The 16381-nt window shown below is 39.2% G+C and overlaps 4 protein-coding genes across 4 annotated transcripts in view; all 4 read right to left on the minus strand.

The window, feature by feature from the left end:
- The window catches only part of LOC122969465 (lactose-binding lectin l-2-like), a 20693-nt gene extending 10688 nt beyond the window's left edge, over positions 1–10005 (minus strand). Inside the window, exon 1 of the mRNA XM_044335140.1 lies at positions 9982–10005. The gene's annotated coding sequence lies outside the window, so the exon portion shown is untranslated. The remainder of the gene's footprint in view (positions 1–9981) is intronic.
- LOC122970303 lies at positions 1145–4652 on the minus strand. The gene is made up of 3 exons (XM_044336433.1): positions 4303–4652; positions 2145–3839; positions 1145–1263 (listed from the first exon to the last, which is right to left on the minus strand). The coding sequence occupies exons 2-3, from the start codon at positions 3580–3582 to the stop codon at positions 1145–1147; spliced, it is 1557 nt and encodes a 518-aa protein (XP_044192368.1). The 5' UTR covers positions 3583–3839; positions 4303–4652.
- LOC122970304 (galactose-specific lectin nattectin-like) lies at positions 8289–9021 on the minus strand. Its single transcript, XM_044336434.1, has 2 exons — positions 9011–9021; positions 8289–8871 (listed from the first exon to the last, which is right to left on the minus strand). The coding sequence occupies exons 1-2, from the start codon at positions 9019–9021 to the stop codon at positions 8376–8378; spliced, it is 507 nt and encodes a 168-aa protein (XP_044192369.1). The 3' UTR covers positions 8289–8375.
- A 704-nt stretch (positions 10006–10709) lies between the features above and the next one.
- LOC122969458 (lactose-binding lectin l-2-like) lies at positions 10710–11484 on the minus strand. The gene has a single exon (XM_044335132.1). The coding sequence runs from the start codon at positions 11294–11296 to the stop codon at positions 10808–10810; it is 489 nt and encodes a 162-aa protein (XP_044191067.1). The 5' UTR covers positions 11297–11484; the 3' UTR covers positions 10710–10807.
- Positions 11485–16381: the final 4897 nt, after the last annotated feature.

The following is a 16381-nucleotide window of genomic DNA, read 5'->3' on the forward strand; positions in this document are numbered from 1 at the left end:
TATACTGTCTGTAATAACTCAACAGTCCCAACACTGCTCTTAACTCACCAACAGTATCTGGCTGTTTGTTTTTCAGAACCATCACTGCAGCAGTATCGGCTGGATCTATCCTGTTTCCCTCTGCAGACACAATCCTGCTGAGGTACCGTACTTTCGCTTTAAAGAGGTCACACTTCCTGGGTTTTAGTTTTATTCCATGCTCCCTCAGCCGTCGCAGGACCGTCCTGACGTCATTAACATGATCCTCAAATGTTCTGCTAAACACTAGGACATCGTCAAGATAAGGCACACATATTTTGTCCCTTAATCCCTCCAAGCACTCTTCCTTGCAGCGCTGAAATGCTGCAGGCGCGTTCATGAGTCCAAATGGGATTCGTACCCATTCATATAGGCCCCAGGGGGTCACAAAGGCTGTTAGATGTTTACTGTCCTTACCCATGAACCCCTGGTGGTATGCCTTACCCTGGTCCAGCTGTGAAAAGAGGGTGTTTCCACCCAGATTGTCCATAATGTCCTGCACTCTGGGGATGGGGTGGCGATCTGGGTGAGTTTTCCTGTTGAGCTCCCTGTAGTCGATGCACAAGCGCAGAGTACCGTCTTTTTTTCTCATACAGACTACTGGGGAGGAATAGGACGAAGTGGATTTTTCCACCCACCCCTGCGCTATCAGATCCTGTAAGTAGTCTTTCATCTCCTGGTACAAGGGCTTTGGGACAGACAGATATGTCCTCAACACTGGTTCATTATCTTTTAGTGAAATGTTCATTTGCAGATTTTCCACACAGCCTATGTCATCATCAGACCTAGAGAATGACTGTGATTCTTCTCTTAACATCTGACTTATAACTTGTCTTTGCTGTTCATTCAGGTGTGTCAGGTCAACAGGGGGGTCCCATTGCTCATCAGTGGGAGTGTCCTCACTAGAACTCTTAGCCTGGACTTTGTGGACTGAGGCAGTAGGTAGGCAGTCTGATTTGAATATGTTGGCAGGATATACTGATCTAACAGACTGCACTGTTCCAATAGCAGTCCTTCCTGACAATGTGAGGTCATGGCTGGTAGGATTTTGCACACTGACAACAATTTTTGGGGTCATGCCTGCTTTCACTGACACCAGAGTGTCACAAAACTCGAGTCCTTCAGGCTACTGCGGGTTCTCATGAGGCTCAAAAATCAGAGTCTTATCCTCCTTGAAGGGTGGAGCCTGTACCCGACATTCAATCTGGATGGAGCTGCGTTTAGGCACACTGACTCTCTCATTTGCTGCTCTCACATTGTGCTCACATGGCTGCCCTGCACTCACTGCATTAATAAAGGCTTTGGCTCTATTCTTTCTGAGGTGAGGGAAAGCTATCCTTACTGTTTTCAAAAGCTTTTCTCTGTCTCTGTGCTTTGTCCGGTCCAGCACACTATTCACCACCAGGTACTCAATGACATTAAAGCCAATAATGGGACATGGTTGTTGATTACCTTTTAGCACTAGCATGGGTATCAGTAACTCTTCATCATTAGCAGTAAGTTTAAAGCTTACCTCAAGCCACCCAATCTATGGCATTTCTGTTCCATTGGCTGCTTCAATGTGCAAAGGGTCAAGTGGATCAATTAGCTCTGCTACATCCCTTAGTTTTGCATCAGGTAAGTGGCTCTCTTTCCAGACCTCATCTATAGCACAAATTTGTGAACCTGTGTCCCAAAGTGCCTGAATTCTCTGTTTGTGCAGAAAACACCTGATGACACATTTCTTTCCTACCAACTCCCTTACAGTGGGTGTTTTCACCGGTTCGTTAATTTTTCTACACTTGGACTTCTCACATGACTGTGCTTCCTGTTCCTTAATGCCTGAACATATGTATGGCTTACAGTGTCTTTTGTGAGCCTGCCAGTGGGTCTCTTGGCATTCTTTTGAACAGTACAGTGTTGTTTTACAAACAGAACATTTTAGTTCCTTCCTTTCTTTCTCTTCTTCACAGCTAGCACAACAGGGGGACTTATCTGTACTGCAGGTTGCCCCATGTCCCGTGGGAGCAACCCCTCTTAGTTTAAAGGGATCTCTCTAGCTGGTTTTGTCAGTCTCTGTGCTTTACATCCTGCACGAAAATGCTCACTACTTCCGCACCTAAAGCAGTGTTGACAGTAGTCCTCACCTGCCTGGATACAAGCAAAACACCTAGGGCGGGGGCGTGGTGCTGGGTAATATTGCTGTGGTGCAAATCTTTGCTGGAACTGTGCTGTTTCCCTCACATGTCTAGGTCCAAGCGCTGGTCGGTACTCCTGCACCGTTGCTGGTGGCTGCTGGTGGTAAAACTGCATAAAGTTTTGTTCAGCCTTAAAGGAGGAGGGCTGTGGGGTTGCAGGTGCTGACTTTTGGATGGTTTCTCTAATCTGGGAAACTTCAGCTCTCAGATCTTTCAGCAGCGCCATGTCAGAACGCATTTCTTTCATTTCTGAGAGGAGGTCCGGGGGTAGAGTGGCTGTACTTTGCTGGGTGGTACTTTTCTTTTCCACTGGGGATTCACTGGGCTGGACAGTGTTTACATGAGTCACTCGTGATGGGGCTGAATGTTTCTTTTTGTCCTGTCTCTCCTTTTCATTGGCACATGCAATGTTCACCTTCTCCAGCAATAGCTCATCTGATGTATTTGTTTGCAGGAGGTAAGGCTGCAGGTCACTTTTGATATTATCATTCTGCAGACCAGTCAGGACAGTATGCATGAAAAGACTCTGGACTAGTGCCGGGTCGTATTTGAGACTCGATTCAACTTCCCGAGAAGCAAACAGAATTTTCTGTCTCAGGTCCATTGCCCTTATCAGGAAATTTTGGGGTGTTTCTTTACTACTCTGGACCTCAGAGGTGAGTTGTTTATATAACTCTGTGGCACTTCTTTCCTGGTAATGGGACCTGAGGATTCTCCTAAGAGCAGGCAACGTGAGGTTTTCTTTTCCTTCAAGGTAACTCCTTAACTGCAGGCCTGGTGTGATGGCACGGATTACAGCATCAGTGATCTCTGAGTCTGGGTAGCCTTTGCTGAGCCCATTTTCAATTTGCCTAGCCAGACTGGAAAAGGTGAGTCTATCTTTTTGTCCGTGCTCCCCTATTTGGCCTGATATCTTAAATTCTTTGTGCCACATAGAGCCATTTGGCAGTGCTGAAGCCATGTTCTTCACTGGGATGCTAGAACTCAAAGGTAGGTTCATGCTATTTTTCATCAGATCATGCATCGCACTCTCTTTTTCACGTAAGGACAGCCTTAATACCTCTACCTCCTTCTGGAGGCTCTCCTGTTCCTCAATTTGATTTAGAAGTTCACTTGCACTATGTTCTTTGTCCATTTTTATTTTGTCTATGATGTCCTGAGCGTTAAGGAGTTCAGACATACCTTCATCCTCTAGGTTGGCCAACTCTTCCTGTTCAAGGTACCTTATGACATGTGAGACTAACTGACTGCGTGTCTTTCCAGTCACATGCTCTTTCCCTGGTCCTGAGATTTGAAGTGCATCACATACTTTAATCAGCTGCTCTACAGTCAGTTTATACAGTGCTCCTTTAATCTCCAACTGCAGTTTCTCTAATTCAGATTCCATTTTATCAGAGGAGTTGGCATAAACAGTCAAATGAGGGTTTATCAAGCTTAATTGGTTTTCGCTGCTCCCTAGTGGTCACGTTGCTCACTTCAGGACACAAACCACCAATATTGGTCTGAAAACCACCTCTGCTGCTTTGCTGAGCTCCTTTCTGATGCCTGGGTAGTTTGGGGGGATGATCGACAAGAGGATTTCTCTTACAGGTTAGGGATGGTCCTCCAGCCAAACATCCCAGCGGTGCCTCCAAATGTTGTGCCCTTAAAACAGGGAAAATAGTGAGGGAAGAGGGATGAAGAAACCCGCACACTTCTCTCGTTTTCACTTGTTTGTATTGAGTCTTAATTATGTACAGTACAACCAAATTCACATATTTTCTCAGTCGGAATACACTCAGTCTCAGGACCACAGTTTCCTTAATTGAAATACATTTACCTTCTTAACTTTCATATTGTACCTAACACATGAACTGACCTTTTACCATAATAAAATAATGTTTTTAAACCTTACAGACAAACTTAAATGCAGAAAATGGCGGAACAACAGTCGGATGCTACATTGGGACAATAGCAGTAGCTAGCTTACACGGTGAATGAGTTAGCCCGAAACTCTTCAACAATATAAAAGTACAAAATTCACCTCGCTTGCAACGAACAACAATGACGAAATAAGTATCAACAATGTGTATCGCTAAGTTTATAGTGCCTTAAGTACGGTAATTACCTTAAAACAGGGAAAATAGTGAGGGAAGAGGGATGAAGAAACCCGCACACTTCTCTCGTTTTCACTCGTTTGTATTGAGTGAGGCAGAGAGCGCGATTCCCCCTACTGGAGTCATGAGGCATTACCAATAGATCGACGCACAATCAACCCAGAAAAAGAATACACATTACCTATTTGTACGGTTTACATTCTGGCTGGATATTCTCCACAGTAATAACCTTAGCAAAATAACCAAATAACAATAAAATTATGTATTAAGGAAATAGAATATATAAGACATATAATTGCATAACTCTGAAAAGAAATAAAATCATGTTTCTGAAAAATCTAATTATTTTCAAATTCTTAACTACCACACATGCTAACTAATAACTAAGCAGCAAGAGCAGCCTACAGCGTTAAAATGAGACACAATGCCAAAGGCGAAAACTCCTAGCCATTTAACCAACTCCTTACAAATGAGTTAGGCTGTTACTGGACTCACTTAATCTGACGCTTAACTAACTTTTGTAGCTATTCGCCACAGCACCCGAACACACACACTGACTCTCGTCTCAAAGAAGCGCACACTCCCGTTGATCTGCGTGATAGACACGCCCCTTAACCAATCGTAATTTTAGAAACGTCATGTATCTCTATACAGACTAATCCGAGGCAGGAAAACACTCTAAAAAAAAATACACTCACTAAAAATAAACAAGATAGTCTGTCATACCTCACGTTGAGATATATGTTGTAAACAACCTAGGAAAAGATTATGATGCTCAAATGACAGGGCCTAATATTGTAGCAATGGTATGGTTTCTACTTCTATGCCCATTTTAACTGGGAATTTACCAAGGGGTTGCACCTCTAAGAAAAGGGCAAAAACAACTTGAAACAACATCAATATTATACAGGCACATATGAAATAGAACACTTCAAAAGTTAAATCAAATATAGATCTTAAATCACATGAGTAATCCAAAAAGTTACCATAAAAACTATTATATAGAAAAATACATAGAAAAATAGAAAAATTACTTTATTACTACTAATATTCCTTTTGACCAATCACTGGAGTTACATGTGTGAATATTCGTTATCTCTCTATATAAAGCAAGGAATCTCTGTCTGTATGTATGTGGGTTTGTCCTTCGTGTATCTCGAGAGCTGTTCATCCGATCTACTTCATACCCGGCAGGTGGATTAATGTCAATGTGTGAAGTTGTTTGGATGAGCGGTTCTTGAGAAATATATTAAAAAATACCTCATAAATCACATTGATAATGTTGATTTGCTTCTATTTCTGCCTGTGGAGTCAATGCGGCTGTAGATGCGGCTGTGAGTGGCAGTTTAAAATATACTAGAAAAGCTACACCTTTCTTAAATATACCCCAAAAGTTAAAATGACAATCTGTATTAATATGGTCTATGGAGAAATGGACTATGGAGTTTTTGTTTAAACCACCCCTCAGATAATGTGTTGATCATAGGTTTGTCATGTATTTATTGGCGATTCCGAGGTGTAAAACCATGCAGACAAGATTCATTCTCTGCTTTTTCTATTTCCCCCTTTTGTTTGACCCTCTCGTCTTCTCCCAGTAACTGACTCACCCAGATTCTATGTGACACACTGGTCTATTTTATGTTTTTCAGAGAAATGATCCCCTCCCTTGTGGTTTCTCCCTTTGTCAGTTAAATGAGAGCAGCTTTCAGTTGACTGTTGTCAGGTGTTAGATGTTTGCATAAACATCCACATGAACATACATACAGGAGAGAGAAAGAGAGAGAGAGAGAAGCGGTGGTCGAGCAAGCTAGAGAGTGGATGAGGAAAGCGAGCAGTGGTAATGAGAAAGCAGATGAAAGAGAGGAATAAAACGTTATTTTCTGATTGTTTCACGGTGGTTACAAATAAACACACCCACACCTTTAAACAACCCTGCGGAGGTGTGCTGCAATGCCTGATAATGGTGTCGTAGCCGCTAAATACACATCATATGTGTACTATGGGAGTAAGGTAAAAAGAAAACAGAATTACTGTAGTTTAAAATGTTTTTTTCCATATGTTTTCATGTATGAAAATACCCAAAATGAACACTGTGAACGAACTATTCATTACTTTAAGTGAATTATTTAAACAGCATTTGTATAGGAATGATTCTGTCCCGAGCATTTTGATCCATATAAGCGATTGATCACTGTAAACGTGAGCACTATAATCAGTTTCCACTGTACTTATCTAATTTAACTACTAAAATATGATTGTCTATGAGGTTAGTAAATCAAAAGTTAAACACTTGGGTGATTTTAAAATACAAATACATGGTTACCAAACATTCATCAACTCATCAACTTAATATAAGGGAGTTTAACTCTTGTCAATAGAGGGCAGCATTGTTACATGTAGTATAAAGTTAATAAAAGTTAGCTGGTTCAGTTTCAGGGTCTTGGTAGTATGCATGCAGGCTCACTGTCACACTGTCACGGCTTACTGGAACACTTGAATCAAACAGAGCCATCATTAATATTATTAGTAACATCTGTGCTTTTCCAATATGACAAATCAAAATGTCTGAGGACCTCCATATCCTCAATAGACCTGGTATTTGAGAATGTTTTTATTCAGATCATTAAAAAATATGTGCACATTTTTTCTGGGTGAGGGGGACTGTCCTCAGTAATTCTAAAAGTCTGACACTTCCTTCATTATCCGTCACCGTTGTTTAGTTGGCAGAAGCCAACCCTTTCACACACACACACACACACACACACACACACACACACACACACACACACAAACGCAGCACATGGCATGGAGTGCTTCTTGTCACAGCTCATGCCAACTGGAATCAGCTGAGTTGAGACAGAGGCAGCTGGTCACACATTACATTGCTTGATTAATTGAAGCATGTCAGGGGAATACAATTATATAATTTCAACTTTGTAATACTGTTGTCCAGGGTGTGATCAAGCTGCATCAAAATTACAGGGAAGGATCATGTGCATTTTGCTCTCATCACTGACTGAGTGAATTCCCATTAACTCTTAAGCCAAATGAAATTTATTGGCGATTCAGAGGTGTAAAATCTTGCAGACAAGTTTCATGTTCTGCTTTTTCTATTTCCCCTTTTGTTTGACCCTCTTGTCTGAATAATAAACTGAATAAATAAAATGTTGTTTTTTTTCATTCAGATCATTAAAAATGTGTGAATATTTTTTCTGGGTGAGGGGGACTGTCCTTAGTAATTCTAAAAGTCTGACACTTCTCTCATTTCTTCATCATCCGTCACCGTTGTTTAGTTGGCAGAAGCCTGCTGAGTAAAAGACTCATCAGGATGACTACAATATGATAGGGGTTAGCAGCATCAGCAAACCTTATCGCTGCTGGGTGTCAACCATCAGTGACCCTACATGCCTTTCACACACAAGTTGCGTCAGAATTACAGGGAAGGATCATGTGCACTTTGCTCTCATCGCTGATTGAGTGAATTCCTAATAACTCTTAAGCCAAATTAAATTGTTAGACAGAAAAAATTTTAGAAAGGTGTATCTATTATTTTACTCACCTTTTTATCTAACCAACCCTCAGAGAATGTGCTAAACATAGTTTATCATGTATTCTTTGGCGATTCAGAGGTGTAAAACCATGCAGACAAGTTTCATTCTCTGCTTTTTCTATTCCCCCTTTTGTTTGACCCTCTCGTCTTCTCCCAGTAACTGACTCACCCAGATTTTATGTGACACACTGGTCTGTTTTATGTTTTTCAGAGAAATGATCCCTTCACCAGAGTATTTTGTGACATTCAGAACAGATTAAGGGGCAGAGATGTGGTTTCTCCCTTTGTCAGTTAAATGAGAGCAGCTTTCAGTTGACTGTTGTCAGGTGTTTATGAGTTGTGTTATAAACATCCACATGAACATACAAACATCTTAGTGTCCTTTTCATTCATAAAAATTAAGGTTTGATAAAAATTACTAACTGTACACACATAAACTTTCACAAATATATATTTATTGTTGAGAACCAATGCATTTCATCAGAGCAACAGGTGGAAAGTCATTGGTTGAATCAGACATAACCATCTCAGATCCTAAGGAAAGACTGTGTGAGATGCACATACAAAAGGGGATGTCAGAGAACAATCAGCATCATTCCATCTCAGCTCATTGGCATAGCAGGTGCCAAAGTGTTCATTTCCTTGATAGTTGTCTGGCTGTCCTTCATGCCAAAAGGTAAAGTCGACTGCGGATCCATCAGACCACATCCATCTTCCTTCTATATGGATGTCACTGAGTCCGATCCAGGTGGCTTCCTCAGAGGGGTCAAAGTTCCTGATCAGGGATGCGACAAAATTGTGTTCTTCCAGACTGTGGATAGACACCAGGTTGGCACTCTCTGACACACAGTGGAACTCTGCATCAGCCCAGGTCATATGTGTGGAGACATACTTGTAGCAACGGCCGTTGAAGCTGTACCAAGACATGAGACAGTCGCCCTGCTGTAGCTTCACTTCACGGTCACCTGAAGGAGACTCGGTGGCCAGAGCCAGACCAAACAAGAAGAGGAACAAGAGCGTGATGGTGTCTCTGTGTCACAGGAGCAGAGCTGATATGCGCCAGTGAGTGGGATGGAGATCCAGGAGGAGACAAGTAACAGTCTGTTTTCTTTTATATGCTGTGGAGTGGGTGCCTGCACTGTTGGTGTAATATTATTGGCCAAGTGTACTTGGCAAACATTGTCAGTTGCACACCGCCACACAGTATCTGAACATGGGCCAAAAAAGACCAGCACACCTGGAGATGTCACATAAAACCTACAACTTATTCAAATAATATGTAATGTCTAATCCATTCACTCTGATTCCATCCCAATAAAGACCCTGTGAGGTAAAAACAGATTGGTGTTGTTTAAAACAAAACTAAGTTAAGGAATGAATACATCTTTTCTCCATGCACTACCAAAAAGTGCCAAGAAGAATGTTCATTTTCTGTGATCATCTGAGGGAAGTATTGGTCATAAAAAGTGATCACAGTCTGTCTTGAAAGAGTTTTTAATGCCTGACAAGGACTAAGCTGATCATAACATTTAAGTTGTGTATAATAGTGCTTTTTCACTTTGAGATCAACCTTTGAATTTTGTCTTGTGATGAAGTAAAGATGGTCTTGGCACTAAAATGATTTGGGAAAAAGCCCAGAGCCTCAGTTAGAACAGACATAAAAAGTGTATTAAGCCCTGACTGCTGCCTGTGTTAAATAGATCTAATATAAACTAACTCACAACAGTGTGATTTTACCATCAGAACCGAGTAAATATTGAGTTTTGAATACATAAAAAGATATTCACGTGTATTTCAGGTAGTGTACTTGTGATTACATCATAACAGCTGTTACACCTGTGCTGTTCCCATAGTCATCTAAAACAGAATATTAATAGCTAGGACAGCCGAGCACTTTGAATTTATGCAAACCAGCAGGAGAAGAAATAAAAAACATGTGACTTCTGTGAGAAATGGATGTTGATGGTCAACAGTCATATAACTCAAGTTTTTGTTTTTGGTTGTAGAAAAGATGATATTAGCAAAAAGTTTTCATGAGATAGATAAAATTTAGAGATTCAATATTGCTTTAAATATCTCAGTGTCATAATGAATTAAAATGGCTTATTATAATTGTCATTGAGGAGCTGTATAAGCAGACCTCCACAGATATGTTTGCTCATGTTAGTAAATGTAAAACTCTGTTGTGTGTATGTGAAGAGTGGCAGTTTAAAATATACACATATATACTGGATAAGCTACACATTTCTTAAGTATACCTCAAAAGTTAAAATGACAATCTGTATTAATAAGGTCTATGGAGAGTTGGGAAGATACTTTGTGTTGCAGTTAAAAAGAGAATTATTGTCCTCTGGAGGAGGCTGCTTGAAGGTAACAAAACTCCCTATTATTGATGAATCAGAATATAAAATTCATGTGCTGTTCCTTTATTTAATCAACAAGCAAAGAGTATGAAAATCTAGAGCAGACATGTAAAAGCACTTTAACTAAAACAATCATTCAAATCTACACAAATGAGCAAGAAGAAAAATCTATGGATTGAAATGTCTTTATGCCATTATTGTCAAAAGTAAATGCTTTTTGTTGTAATTTTATAAATAATACATTTTGTATAGTCAAACTGGGACAAAAAGGACAATTCTGAGACTATCAAAAAGTTATGTGAATATTTCTTTTGACCAATCATTGGAGTTACATGTGTTCAATATTCATGAAAATAAAGGAAATTGAGAGATTGTCCACAAACTGAAATTTGCAAACTCACACAGATTTTTTTATTGAATGACTGGAGTTGACTATGTGAATCTCCAACAATGGTGGAAGTGAGAGTTAGAGAAATAACTTCTGTACACACACGTAATATTGTCATATATGTTTATTTTTTGTGTTCCAGACTGTGGATAGACAGCAGGTTGGCCTTTCTGACACACAGTGGAGCTCTACATCAGCCCAGGTCATACCAGTTGCTAAGGACAGTCTATGCGAGAAGCACAAACAAACGGAAGGGTATCAGAACATGGGAGATCATTCCATGTCCGATCATTACGATGGTTGGTGTGAACACAGTCTTCATTTCCTCCAGCATTGTCTGGCTGTCCTTCATCCCAAAAGACAAATTTCACTGCACATCCATCAGACCACATCCAACTGCCTTCTTTGGGGATGTCATCGAGGCCGATCCAGGTGAATCCTTCAGCAGTGTCAAAATTCATAATCAGGGATCTAAGAAACTGCTCTTCTTCCATACTATGGATAGACACCAGGTTGGCCCTCTCTGACACACAGTGGAGCTCTGCATCAGCCCAGGTCATATGTGTGGAGACATACTTGTAGCAGCGGCCGCGGAAGCTGTACCAGGATGCGGGACAGTTACCACGCTGTAGCTTCACTTCATGGTCACCTGAAGGAGACTCGGCACCCAGAGCCAGACCAAACAAGAAGAGGAACAAGAGCATGTTGGTAATTTCTTGATTGGAGCTGATCTGCACTGTGAGGTGTGATCAAGAATCGTGCAGAGACAGGGGAAAGGCTGTTCTCTTTTAAATGCTTTAGAGAGGGTGTCTGCACTGCTGGCATTATATGATTGGTCAAGAGCACTTGCCAAACATTTTCACCCACACAGTAACACACAGAATCTGAACATAACCCAAGAAAAGACCATCAATTCATCATGAGATTTCATATCAACACTATAATTAGTTACATATGAACATTGAAAGTGTTTTTTCTTGCTGTAATCATTCCTCCTGTTCATACTGGCAGTTAGAAGATTCATTCTTAATGTGCTTCAATGTAAGTGATGGACAGCCCTCAGTTTGTGCAAATATGTATTTGAAGGTTATCAGAAGCTTATATCCAAATGAGTAAAAATCGAGTGGATATCTTCCAAAGTTATCAACTTTTTACTGCAAATGTTCCTCTTTTTATTACTATCCTCTCACTGCCATTCAACAGAGAAACACTGTCCGGGGAAACAAAGAGGAATTTTGTGCTAAAACACTTTAACTTTGGAAGATATCCACTTAATTCAACTAATATGGAAGACTTTAGCCTCACATTAAATTCAGATAAACTCTGAAATATGTTTTTTCATAAAATGAGGACGGTGAATTTTGTCCACTTACTTCGATAATGCATTTGGAGGATCTTCTAATCGTCAGTATGAACAGCAGGAATGATTACAGTGTTTCAATGTCCATATGGGCACCTGACTGGAGTTTTAAGACCAACTTGAAAAATTGTGAAGCTATCCTCTAATATGCTGACTAAATGAAGGTTTTTATCCTTTCTCCATGCTCTGCCAAGAAGTTCCAGAAGAATTTTTCTTTTCTGTGAACATCTGAAGGAAAATGTTGATAATCATCAGTGTCTGTCTTTGGACGAGAGTTTTAATGCACAGACAAGCACTAAACTGCTCATAACACTGAATTTCTGTATGAAAGTGAGCCTTCACCTTGAGATCATCTTTAACTTTTGTCTTGTAATGAATCAAAGATGCTTTTACAAGTAAAATTCTTTGGAAAATTGTGGTTCTCACTTGAACATTTCACTCATTGTGATTTTACCTTTGAGTTGAAATGATGTTGAACACGTGTCGCATACACATTTGACTTTATTACGCTTTACCCCCCTCCCACAGAGTATTTGTACTCGTGTTCGTGTGATCAAAACAGCTGTTACCAAATTTATCTAATACACAGAGTCTATGAAGTGGTGGAGCAGACTTTGAAAAACACTTTAATAATCTAAACTTACACAAACAAGCAAATGAAAAACAGTGAATTATTTCACTGTTTATTCTCCTAATAATATGTTTTTGTTTTGCACAATGAGTGGAAGTTACCTGTGTGACTGTCAAATGTCAGAGAAAATTTGGGTTGATAAAATAACTTGTGTACATACTTCCCCCACATTAGTGGCCTATAAATATCTGCATGGGATCATTATTTACAGGTTAAGTGTGGACACCCCTGATTAAGACTTTCATTCACAACATGTTTAAAATAAACAAGAAGGGGTCTTGATGGCTCTCTTGGTAAAGTCTACAGGCCTACCAAGATGTCAGTTATATAACAGTCTGTACAAGGCTGTAGCTACCATAGATCTTTTTTACTGAAGATATTTTTTACATGTCACAGGTGTGATGTAATAAATTATGACTGAATGATATTTAGCTGGTTCAGTTTCAGGGTCTTGGTAGTATGCATGCAGGCTCACTGTCACACTGTCACGGCTTACTGGAACACTTGAATCAAACAGAGCCATCATTAATATTATTAGTAACATCTGTGCTTTTCCAATATGACAAATCAAAATGTCTGAGGACCTCCATATCCTCAATAGACCTGGTATTTGAGAATATGGAGGTCATGTCCTCTGCGTTTTTTTCCAGGGGATTTGTGGGTTTTGAGAACCTGGGGTGAGTTAATATTTTTCATTTTTGTATTATTATTTTTTAAGTATTTAATATTTCCCTACCAGAATTCATTCCTGTAATAGTGAGAGCTTTGGAGCAACATGAATATCTTCATTTTGGAAAACAACAATATACAGACAATATAGCCAAAACTGAATAAATAAAATGTTTGTTTTTTTTTCATTCAGATCATTAAAAATGTGTGAACATTTTTTCTGGGTGAGTGGGATTGTTGTCAGTAATTCTAAATGTCTGACACTTCCCTCATTTCTTCATCATCCATCACCGTTGTTTAGTTGGCAGAAGCCTGCTGAGTAAAAGACTCATCAGGATGACTACAATATGATAGGGGTTAGCAGCATCAGAAAACCTTATTGCTGCCGGGTGTCAATCATCAGTGAAACTACCTCTCTTTCACACACACACACACACACACACACACACACACACACACACACACACACACACACATACACACACACACACACACACATACACACACACACATGCACATAATAGGGAGTGTTTCTTGTTATAGCTTATGCCAACTGGAAAGAGAGCGAGGCAGCTGTTCATATATTATGTTGCTCAGTGCTTTTCCACACTACCAAAAAGTTCTAAGAAGAATGTTTATTTTTTTGTGATCATCTGAGGGACTTATTGGTCATAAAAAGTGACCACAGTCTGTTTTTTGAAAGAGTTTTTAATGCCTGACAAGGACTAAGCTGATCATAACATTAAAGTTGTGTATAATAGTGCTTTTTCATATTGAGATCAACCTTTGAATTTTGCCTTGTGATGAAGTAAAGATGCTCTTGGCACTAAAATGATTTGGGAAAAAGCCCAGAGCCTCAGTTAGAACAGATATAAAAAGTGTATTAAGCCTTGACTGCTGCCTGTGTTAAATAGATTTAATATAAACTAACTCACAACAGTGTGATTTTACCATCAGAACCCAGTAAATATTGAGTTTTGAATACATAAAAAGATATTTACGTGTATTTCAGGTAGTATACTTGTGATTACATCATAAGAGCTGTTACACCTGTGCTGTTCCCATATTTATCTAAAACAGAATATAAATTGCTGGGACAGTCAAGCACTTAGATAATTTGAATTTACACAAACCAGTAGGTGAAGAAATAAAACATGTGGCTTCTGTGAGAAATGGACGTTGATGGTCAACAGTTATATAACTCAAGTTTTAGTTTTTGGTTGTAGAAAAGCTGATATTAGCAAACTAAAGTTTGTATGAAATGGAGAAAAATTAGAGATTCACCCCGCACTGTAGCGTCATTTCATGGTCACCTAAAGGAGACTTGGCACCCAGAGCCAGACCAACCAAGAAGAGGAATGAGAGCATTTATTTTCTGTGATCATCTGAGGGAAATATTGGTCATAAAAAGCGATCACAAAGAGTTTTTAATGCCTCACAAGGACTAAGCTGATCATAACACTAAAGCATTCACCTTTGAACATCAACTACCAATTAGTTAGTTGTGTCTTAAAATAATATACATATTTAATTCAACTAATATGGAAGACTTTAGCCTCACATTAAATTCAGAGGAACTCTGAAATATGTTTTTTCATAAAATGAGGACGGTGAATTTTGTCCACTTACATTGAAAATGCATTTGGAGGATCTTCTAATGGTCAGTATGAACAGGAGGAATGATTACAGTGTTTCAATGTTCATATGGGCACCTGACTGGAGTTTAAAGACCAACTTGAAAAATCGTGAAGCTATCCTCTAATATGCTAACTAAATGAAGGTTTTATCCTTTCTTCATGCTCTGCCAAGAAGTTCCAGAAGAATTTTTCTTTTCTGTGAACATCTGAATGAAAATGTTGGTGATAAAAAGGGATCAGTGTGTGTCTTTGAAAGAGAGTTTTAATGCACAGACAAGCACTAAACTGCTCATAACACTGAATTTCTGTATGAAAGTGAGCCTTCACCTTCAGATCATCAATCAATCAAAGATGCTTTTACAAGTAAAATTCTTTGGAAAATTGTGGTTCTCACTTGAACATTTCACTCATTGTGATTTTACCTTTAGGCTGAAATGATGTTGAACACGTGTTGCATACACATTTGACTTTATTGCACTTTACCCCCCTCCCACAGAGTATTTGTACTCGGTGTTCTTGTGATCAAAACAGCTGTTACCAAATTTATCTACTACACAGAGTCTATGAAGTGGTGGAGCAGACTTTGAAAAACACTTTAATAATCTAAACAAGCAAGTGGAAAAACTGCAAATCATTTCACTGTTAGTTCTCCTAATAATATGTTTTTGTTTTGCACAATGAGTGGAAGTTACCTGTGTGGCTGTCAAGTGTCAACAAGCACTAAACTGCTCATAACACTGAATTTCTGTATGAAAGTGGGCCTTCATCTTGACATCCTCTTTAACTTTTGTCTTGTAATGAATCAAAGATGCTTTTACAAGTAAAATGCTTTGGAAAATTGTGGTTCTCACTTGAACATTTCACTCATTGTGATTTTACCTTTGAGTTGAAATGATGTTGAACACGTGTTGCATACACATTTGACTTAATTACACTTTACCCCCCTCCCACAGAGTATTTGTACTCGGTGTTCTTGTGATTGAAACAGCTGTTACCAAATTTATCTACTACACAGAGTCTATGAAGTGGTGGAGCAGACTTTGAAAAACACTTTAATAATCTAAACTTACACAAACAAGCAAATGAAAAACAGTGAATTATTTCACTGTTAATTCTCCTAATATTGTTTTGTTTTGCACAATGAGTGGAAGTTATCTGTGTGACTGTCAAATGTCAGAGAAAATTTGGGTTGATAAAATAACTTGTGTACATACTTCCCCCACATTAGTGGCCTATAAATATCTGCATGGGATCATTATTTACATTTTAAGTGTGGACCCCTGATTAAGACTTTCATTCACACAACATTTTTAAAATAAACAAGAAGAGGTCTTGATGGCTCTCTTGGTAAAGTCTACAGGCTTACCAAGATGTCAGTTATATAACAGTCTGTACTTAACAAGGCCGTAACTACCATAGGTCTTTTTAACATATGTGAACATCCAACAATGGTGAAAGTAAGAGTTAGAGAAATAACTTCTGTACATACATG

This window comes from Thunnus albacares, chromosome 19 (assembly GCF_914725855.1).
Source record: "Thunnus albacares chromosome 19, fThuAlb1.1, whole genome shotgun sequence".
NCBI classification, from domain to species: Eukaryota; Metazoa; Chordata; class Actinopteri; order Scombriformes; family Scombridae; genus Thunnus; species Thunnus albacares.

Bases quoted from the DNA above. Each gene is read 5' to 3' on its own strand.
- LOC122970303 (XM_044336433.1), bottom strand. From the start codon at position 3,582: ATGGAATCTGAATTAGAGAAACTGCAGTTGGAGATTAAAGGAGCACTG. The intron at 1,264-2,144 runs GTGAGGACTACT...ATGTGAGAGCAG, and splicing joins TTTTGCTTGTATCCAGGCAG to CAAATGAGAGAGTCAGTGTG.
- LOC122969458 (XM_044335132.1), bottom strand. From the start codon at position 11,296: ATGCTCTTGTTCCTCTTCTTGTTTGGTCTGGCTCTGGGTGCCGAGTCT.